Source organism: Panthera leo, chromosome A1 (genome assembly GCF_018350215.1).
Source record: "Panthera leo isolate Ple1 chromosome A1, P.leo_Ple1_pat1.1, whole genome shotgun sequence".
Lineage (NCBI taxonomy): Eukaryota > Metazoa > Chordata > Mammalia > Carnivora > Felidae > Panthera > Panthera leo.
The window spans coordinates 67,321,582-67,331,091 of record NC_056679.1 but is presented as its reverse complement, the minus strand read 5'-3'; the positions used below and the strand labels follow the sequence as shown (position 1 = coordinate 67,331,091).

General features: G+C 42.6%; 1 protein-coding gene across 3 annotated transcripts in view; it reads left to right on the top strand.

Annotated features, from left to right (window-relative positions):
- The first annotated feature begins 1,375 nt into the window (after positions 1-1,375).
- Positions 1,376-9,510, top strand: part of UGGT2 (UDP-glucose glycoprotein glucosyltransferase 2) — a 190,104-nt gene continuing 181,969 nt past the window's right edge. For all 3 annotated transcript variants that reach the window (XM_042929338.1, XM_042929327.1, XM_042929345.1), the window contains exon 1: positions 1,376-1,607. In XM_042929338.1, the coding sequence (XP_042785272.1) occupies positions 1,456-1,607 (152 nt within the window). In that variant the 5' untranslated portion in view covers positions 1,376-1,455. The remainder of the gene's footprint in view (positions 1,608-9,510) is intronic.

Sequence of the window (9,510 nt, the reverse complement as noted above, 5' to 3'; positions counted from 1 at the left end):
CGAGCCCTGGGGAAACACCATCTCTAACAGGAGAAATATATAAGTACTGTATTCAAATTCTAAAGTGAAAATTACAAGTGGTTTATGACAGTTACGATAAAGAGCTTACGAGAATTTAAAGGAAGGATAGGTCACACCAAATAGGAAAAATCAGGAAATGAAGGCTAAACATAGAAGATGAGAACTAAGTAGAATTTCCAGAGCAAGTTCTTCTGAGGAAAGGTATACACTAAACAAATGAAAGGAAATGAAAAAATTATCACGTTTCAGCAGCTTCAGGAGATCCAGATTCCCTAAAAGGCAGAGGAGTAACTGGAAAAAAGGAACGGCTCGGTACATCCTCCGAAACTATTTTTCCCAGCTGCTGCTTCTCTTTACCATATATTTTAATATTTATAATAAATTTAACAGCTTTCTGGATAGAAAAAGAAGCATGCCTGACGAGGAGTCAGAATCTCGACGCTCCACCTCCGCCCAGTTGAATAAAACGGAATATTTTGATTTGATGAATCATCTGTACTGGAAAAACACTTAACTCTGTTGCAAGCTTTTGTCTTTGAGCCTGATGCAGTAAATGCATGTTAACCTGGGGATTCAGATTCAGTACGCCTGGGGTAGGGCCTGAGATTCTGCATTTCTAAGGAGCTCATAGGTGATGCTGCAGCCGTCCTGTGGGCCACTTTTGAGTACAAAGGCTAAAAGCGAGGTTTCCCAGCCAGCAGTATCAGTATCACCTGGGGCCTTGATGGACGTGAAATGTAAATTCTTGCATCCCTGCCCCCCACACCAGATCTACTGAATTAGAAACACTAGGATGAGGCCCAACACCCTATGTTTTAACAAGCGCTCCAGGTGATGTCACTGGTTTCCGAACAAGATTGCACATTCAGTCACCTGGGGGCTGGGGAGAGTTAAATACGATTGGGCATCGGGCTTTCGAAAAGCTCTACCAGGTGGCTTTAATATGCTATAAAATTTAGAAGCCCGTAGACAACTGAACTTGGATGGGCCTTATTTTCCGCCTGCGAAAACATGGGTAAAAGCCACGCCGGTTTCTGCCTTTGCTTCCAGTTTTTGGTATCTCCACCCAGCCTCAGTCGGCCGCAATCCCAGTTTGGCCTCCGGGAGCTAGCTTCCCCTCCCGGTGTCCCACAGCCCCTGCGCGATAACAGGGGGTCGGATCGCGGACCCGCCGGAGCATCAGCCACGACGCCGCAGGTTCCGGCACCGCCCGCACCTACGTGGCTCCAGGATCCAGCCCCGGGGGGCTCCCGGGACAGCCCCAGAGCGGGACGCGCATGCGCTCCGTGCCGGCCAGGCCCCGGCTCCGAGTAACGGACTGGAGCTCCCCCCACCGGAAGTGGGCGGCCGCGCGGCCAGAGGAGCCGGCTGTGCCGTGGCGGCTGCGGGCTGTGGGCTCCGGGTACGAGGGGCTAGCGCTTCTCTCTCCGCGCCATGGCAAAGGCCACGGACGTGGTGCGGCTGCTCCTGGGCTCCACGGCGCTGTGCTTCTCCCTGCTCGACGCCCGGACGGCCTCGGCGTCCAAGTCGGTGACGGCCCACTTGGCCGCGAAGTGGCCCGAGACCCCGCTGCTGCTGGAGGCCAGGTGGGTGCGGGCCGGCCCCTCTGCCGAGCCCAGCGCGGAGGGAGGATCGGCGGGGTCTCTCGGGCCCGATCTCGCCGTCTGCCGGCCCTCTAGCTCCCTCTCTGCTGCTGGGGCGCCCTCGTGCTGGGCGCTGGAGCATCCCCTCCACTCTGGATACCCCGTGCGCGGCGCTCACTTGCAATTCCTTTTCCTCGCAGTTCATACTTTGCCTCACCTACGGTTTCTCAGACTTCAGGGCCTCTGTTTAATTCGTCTGGATCTCATTCACATTTAAGAAAAAGAGGAATAGGAGCTGGAGTGTGGGGTTTAATGCAGGCAATTCCATTGATGTGGGGCAGTTCTTTTTAGGAAACGTATTGGAAGCACCTAGTGTCGTAATAACACCAATGATGAGCTTCCTGTGGAGAAGGTAGCTTCCCCCAAGTTGTTTCTTCCCGAATCTCCTCCACTGAAATTAGTTCATGTCACTTTGCAGAAACAAAAGTTGTAGCTATTGAATTTTGCTCTTAGTATTCTAGAGGTTAAACAGAATTTGGAAGTTCCTTTCATTGGTTAGGATGAACTTTTAACTCCCGTTGCTTTTGTCCGTTCAAAGAAACAGCTTATGGAACTAAAAAGAGACTCCCCATCACCTGGTACCACGTTGCATATAAAAAGATAGAAAAAGTTTTGTTAATTGAGATGTAATTAACAACATATTAATTTCAGGATTTCAGGTGTACAACATAACATTCAGTGTTTGAATCGCGAAATGATCACACCAATAAGTCTAGTTAACATCCATCACCTGACATGTATCCAAAAGGTTTTTTTTCTTGTGTTGAACTTTTAACATTTCTTAGCAACTTTCAAATATGCAATACAGCACTCTTCACTGTAGCCACCATGCTATACATTACATTCCCATGACTTATTTTATAACTGAAAGTTTGTACCTGTTAACCTTAAAAATAAAAGTTATTTTACCAGCAGAAAATGGATTTATTCGGGAATAATAGAGAATTGCAAATAGGGACAAGCAAAATATGGTATAGGGAAGTCTAACAAAGGAGAGGAACATTATTTTATGCAGAAGGAGAAAGCATGGAGGGGTGGTTTGGAACAAAAGTCCTTTGGAGAAAAGCAGGAACCCAGTGTGATGACAGTTTCTCTTTGGCTGAGTTGCAGGACTAGTCAATTTCTTGTAGGAGATGCAATGTACTTTCTTTCTCTGTTGGGGCCTGTAATTGATGATTCCTGTGGAAAACGTTCTGATAGAAGTCTGTAATTGACGTTGAGTGGTACAGCTTCCCATACCCCCAGTCCACTTTAGTGAGGTTTCTCTCTAATACTCCCATTTCATCATTTTGATCAAAATCTTTCCTTGAAAGCATTGCTGACCAAAAGTCAGGTTTTTCATATTTAGTGGTTTTGTCCCTCAGTGCCAGAAAGGATCTTTCCTGATTGTCTTGTCCCTACATAGGAGGGAAAGTACATAACGGTTGGAAACCACGTAAGGCCACATTTGACTAACAGGCAAGGTTAGGAGGTGGAACTCTGAGGCACTTTCCATCTAAAGTCTGTATCATTTCAAGACCTTAAGTATTGGAGATCCTCTCCTAATTGGGTACGTCATTTTTATAAAAGTTTGACAGGCAACTAAATACAAAAAAACAATTAGGGAAAAACAGAAGAAGGAACATAACTTTGAAATTGTATGATGCTTCCGATCCGGGACCCTAGGTCAGAAAGTATCCAGCTGAAAGTGTTTATTGGCACTTAATTCCAATTTAGGGGAAAAAAGTTCTCCCTATGGGGTCCATTGGAGTCATGTATGCCTCCTGGAAGTCCTTACCTATAGTAGCCAAGAAAGCAAAATAGTGAATACCGTAAGAATTAACCAAGTGCATTTGAGAAGATTCCGTGCAGGTAAAAACATGAGGCAATAACTAATGAACTTTTTGCAAAACTAGTGAAACTTCAAAGATGTATTAAAACAGTGTTGTTATCTCAAAGAAACCATTTGAAAATAAATCTTATCTAGTGATAAAGCCTGTAAGGTTGCAAATTCAGAAACCATGAATTTGGATAAGAATTCAGAATCAGATGAAAGATGAATTCTGAACCTTCAACCCAGCCCTTCAGAAAAAGCAAGTGAAAATTTAATTTGTCCTGGGATCATGATGAGGCTGTTGCTCAAAGGCCTAATCAAGAGAAGAGGTTTTCTCCCTTTCACAAAGTTTTGGGAAATGTGCACAAGAGCATTTCCTTTCTTTAATTTTTATTTTTTTAGTGTTTATTTTTGAGACAGACAGAGCATGAGTGGGGGAGAGACAAGAGAGAGAGGGAGACACAGAATCTGAAGCAGGATCCAGGCTCTGAACTGTCAGCACAGAGCCCAATGCAGGGCTCGAACTCATGAAGGTGAGATCATAACCTGAGTGAAGTTGGATGCTTAACCCACTGAGCTACCCAGGTGCCCCTAGAGCATTTCCTTTCTACGAAAGAGCTGGTAGAAGCAATCAGTGAGGAAAAGGTATATAGGCCTGGTCCGGGTATGTTGAAAAAGCTGTATTGTCAATTGTCCTCTACTTTCGTTGCAGGTTACCAGATGGTGTGCAGGTCTGGTAGGGTTTGGTGATTTCTCCTTGGATTCATGTGAATCCAAGAGCCTATTCCTTGGAGTTTGGTGCCATCAGGATTAGCAGTTCTTGATAAGAGCCTTTTCAGCAAGACCGAATAGTCTTTGTGGAGGTGCCTGTTGCAGTTTCCAGCTTGCAAGATATGATGCTTAAGGTTGCTGTCTTCCAGGAATGCACTTTGAAAAAGATCACTCTACTAAAGCATGGTTATTTTTCATGGAAGTAGTTAGACCCTTGCAGTCTTGAAGTATATCTCCTCTTTTATCTACTGTAGGTCAAAGGAGGTACAGAGGCCAAGTGGATTGGGCATCTGTGACGATCTCAAACGGTGACAGTCTAGGAGTTTCAAAGGGGTGGAGCCAAGATTTAGAGGAACCAATGGCAGTGCTTTGGGCCAAGGTATTTTAGGATCTGTACAAATTTTTACAAGTTGAGTGTTAACAGTATTGTTAATATGTTCAAGTAACCCTGAGGATTGAGGACAATCTGCACCATGCCAGTGTTGTAAAACTGGCCAAACAGCACACACTTGTCAAAGCACCTGACCAGTAAAATAGGTTCCCAATCACTATGAAGTTTGAGAGGGTTCCCCAGTTAGGGATAATTTTTTCTAACAGAGAAGCAGCAGCAGCCTGTCTAGAAGGGAGAGCTTCAGTCCCGTGAGAACACATATAGACCATTACTAAAACATGTTTCTATTCATGTAGTGGGAAAGCTATATGAAATCCATTTGTGCAGACAGGTTTCTCTGGGTTCTGTTTTAGACAGGTGGGGCAAGTGACGTAGGCACTTGTTGCAACCTCATTAACACTTCCCCACCAGTATTGGTTCGTGAATGCCATTATTGTCAGTAGACCACGATGGTTTAATGCATGTATAGTGGTAAGTATAAGAACTTTAGAATTTCTAGTAGGGCCAGATATTTATTTGGTCCAAACCAGGGCTCTCCTTATTGAACCAACAATGACTAGATTTCCAATATTTTTCCCTTTCTGAGGCAATTGTTGGGTGTCGTCTTTCTGAATTATCATTTGGCAGAACATCTCTTTGGACCATAACAGGAGTCTGGTTATTAGTTTCTTTGAGAGTGGTGTTTTGGGCAGAAATATCAATGAGAAGGTTTTCTTTGGCCCCCAGAGAGTTGACTCTGGAATGGCCAGGAACCTTAATAATAAAGTAGCCAGCAAAAGTGCGGTATATAACAAATTTTGGAAATAAGAGCCATTTTAAATTTTATCCCTCTTGGAGGTAATGAAACCTTGTTTCCATAATCCAAAGTCATGAGCTATCCCAAGGGCATACCAGCTCTCAGTATAAATGTTTGAAGTTTTGCCCCCGGCCAAAATACAAGGATGCTTGAAAGGGATTCCATGATTATTTTGTCAGTGGCAGGAATGTCTCTGAAGCGAGGTGATATCCCTGTGCCACAGGGTCAAATTGTTGATTGTAATACCCTGTGTTTTTGGGTGAGTAATCCCAAGGGTATTCTCTCTCATCTCCCATACAAAGAGGAAAAAGGAAAGTTGATAATTAGGATGTCTGAGCGCAGGTGGGTTTAATAGGCTTTTCTTTAAAGTCCCCAAAGCAAGTCTTTCTGATTTTTCCAAATAATAGGGTGAGGTTTTATATTTTTTAGTAAAACATATAGAGATTGAGCCAGAAGAGAGAAGTTTGGAATCCAGTTTTGACAGTAGCCAACCAGTTCAAGAAAAACTCATTTTTGGCACTTAGTTTTAGGTTTTGGAAAGTTTGGAAAGCCATGAAGTCTCTCTGGATCCAAATGTTCTGAGGTCAGATGCCCTAAGTATCAAACCTGAGTTTGAGCAAATAGCAATTTTTCTTTAGAGTCTTTATTTCCCTTTAAGGGCAAAAGTTTTTAACAGGTGGATACTGTCTTCCTGTAAAGTGGTTTAAGAAGAGGAGCAGAGAGGGACGCCTGGGTAGCTCAGTCAGTTAAGCATCCAACTTCAGCTCAGGTCATAATCTCATGGTTAATGGGTTCGAACCCCACATAGGGCTCCGTGCTGATAGCTCAGAGCCTGAAGCCTGCTTCGGATTCTGTCTCCCTCCCTCTCTCTCTCTGTCCCCTTCTCCTGGTCATGTTCTGTGTCTCGAAAATAAACATTAAAAAAGGAGCAGAGGAGCAAATCCTCTAGGTATTGTAACAAAGTAGATAGAGACTGCAGAAAACCTACCATTCAAATCCGCTTCTAAGGTTTGTGAAAAGTAAGAAGGACCCTTTGAAACTCTGGGTGGGGCATTACTGTCCTGGTGTATTTCCATTCTTCCCAAGTGAAAGCAACTGGAATACTAAAGAATGCACTGCATAGATCGACTACAGTGAAAAATTTGCATCCGGTGGGAATGGTTGTCAGGATATGGATTAAGAACAACAGGGTGCAGAGGGATGACTGTCATCTATTGCCCAGAGGTCCTAGACAAACCATCCTTGGCTACTGGGTTTTCTCATAGGTAAAATAGGTGTATTAAAGGGACTGGTACAGGGGATAATGGGGCCTTGAGCTTTGTAATCTATGAGCTTGATGCCTTGAAAGGCTTCTTTACTTACAGGATATTCATTAAATTTAGGGGGATGTTTTGAGGAATCTATTTGAATCTTGATGGGAGGTATACTGTGGATGCTGCCAGTATCTGTTGAAGATGTCGCCCACAGAGGATGGATCCGACAGGGATAAATGATCAGTGTCCTCAGACTCGGCTATAGTGCTATCAGACTCAGAGCGAATTGAGGGTGTCAAAGGGTCATTTAATTTACCTGGCTGCCTATTTTTATTACTATGGTCAAATTCTAGTATTATTTCTCCTTTTGGGAGAAAGGAACTCTGGTATATTTTTCTAAGAAATCTCAGCCCAATAAATGAAGAGCAGCACAGCAACTAAGGAGAAAGGTATGTGTATCAGAGCCCTTAGACTAAAGGAAGTAGGTTCAGCGACTGTGTTATAAACCTGTTGAGGCTTATTAGAGACTCCCCACCCCCCATTAGAACCATTTTAGTACTCCAGGGCAGGGGCTGTTTTTAGCAGTGGGATTGAGCACTAAGAGTGTACGTCTGGTGTCAATAAAGACAGCTGCATTCTCAATCTTTATTTTGTAAGAGAAAGAGCATGAGCAGGTGAGTGGTTTCTCTGAGTTGATTAAGAGGGGAGACTGGGAAGAGCCTCGAACTCATCGGAATCCTGTTGTTGGGAATTAGGAGGACACTGGGAATATTGGCTACCCGGCTGAAGGTGCCTGGAGCACTTAAGCTGGTAACAGATTTTTCCCCCCAATGCCCTAGCTCTTTGCAAATAGTAAAAACTAGGTTTTGGGTTTTGTTTAGGGTCCTTCATTTGTTGGAGATGAAAATCAAGAATTTTAAGAATTTTGGGGGCACCTAGGTGGCTGAGTCAGTTACCTTCCGACTTCAGGTCATGATCTCGTGGTTCACAAGTTCAAGCCCCGCATTGGGGTCTGTGCTGACAGCTCAGAGTCTGGATCCTGCTTTGGATTCTGTGTCTCCTTCTCTCTCTGCCCATTCTCACTCGTACTCTGTCTCTCTCAAAAATAATGAAAACATTTTAAAAATTTAAAAAATAAGAATTTTAAGAATTTTATCAGTCTTTTGGGTGATGCATGTAGGATGTATGCAAGCTAGTTTGCCAAATTGACTGAATCTGGAGTGAACAGAGTTTCCCATTCACCTCTGGTCCTTTTCCTAAAGGAGAAGGATCAAGTTCAACCCATTAATGAATATAGAGTTAAATGCTACCTAGGTGGATTCAGCATCTAAGGGAAGACCAGAATTTAAAGACAATTTGTGGAGTCAATTATAATAGTCATGAATGGGTTCACTAGGCTTTTGTGTGCCAGCCTAAAATTTGTTCAATCAACAGGCTTAGGAAAAGCTACTGCAATTGCTCAGTGGAGATTTCCAGCAAGTGTTTAGCATTTTGCCAGAAGTTAGGTGTCAATTTCTGTAAATCCTTTTCAGGATATTCTCATTGGACTAGTTTTATCCGGTGTGGATAACACTGTGGGTTGTTCTATTTCTGTGGAAAATGGCATTGGAATTTTGATGGGGATTGCACTGAATCTACAGATTGTTTGGGTAGTATGAATACTTGATTCTTTTCATCTGTGAGCATGGAATGTCTTTCCATTTATTTATGTCTTTAATTTCTTTTATCAGTGACTTCTAGTGTTCAGATTTTTACCTCCTTGGTTAAATTTATTCCTAGGTATTTTATTCCTTTCGATGTACTTGTAAATGGGATTGTTCTTAATTTTCTCTGAGAGTTTGGTATCAGAATGCAATAGATTTTTGTATACTGATTTTGTATCCTATCATTTAATTTGTCCTAATAGTTTTTTTGGTGAAGTTTTAGGGTTTTTTATATATAATATGATGCCTGTCTTCTTCAAACAGTGACAGTTTTACTCCTTCCTTTCTGATTTGGATATCTTTTATTTATTTTTCTCTTCTAATTGCTCTGGCTAGAATTTCAAATATTGTATTGAATAAAAGGGATGAGCATGAGCATCCTTGTTCCTGATTGTAGAGGAAAATTCTCAGCTTTTCACTGCTGAGTATGATGTTAACTGTGGGCTTGTCATATGTGGCCCTTCTTATGTTAAGGTTTATTCCCTCTGTACCCTGTCTGTGGAGAGTTTTTATTATAAATGGACGTTGACTTTTGTCTAATGATTTTTCTGTGTCGAAGTGATCATATGATTTTTATTTTTCACTTTGTTGATATAGTATACCATGTTGACTAATTTGTAGATGTCGAACCATCCTTGCATCTCTGGAGTAAATCCCATTTGTTCATGGTGTGTGATTCTTTTAATGTATTATTTGCTAATAGTTTGTTGATTTTTGCATCTGTGGTCATCAGGGACATTGGCCTGTAATTTCTGTGTGTGTGTGTGTGTGTGTGTGTGTGTGTGTGTGTGTGTGTGTTCGTGTTCCTTGGTATCAAGGCAATGCTGGCTTTGTGAAAGGATTTTGGAAGCATTTCCTCCTCTTCAAGATTTTAAAAGAGTTTCAGAAAAATAGGTATTAAATCTGTGAATGTTTGGCAGAATTCACCAGTGAATCCATCTGGTCCTAGACTTTTGTTTTTGGGGAAGTTTTTTGTTTTGTTTTGTTTTTTTGTTTGTTTATTTTGTAAGAGAAAGAGCATGAACAGGTGAGGGTCAGAGAGAGGGAGAATCCCAAGCAAGCTCTGAACTATGAGTGCAGAGCCTGAGATGGGGCTTAAACTCCTGAAGCATTGGAATG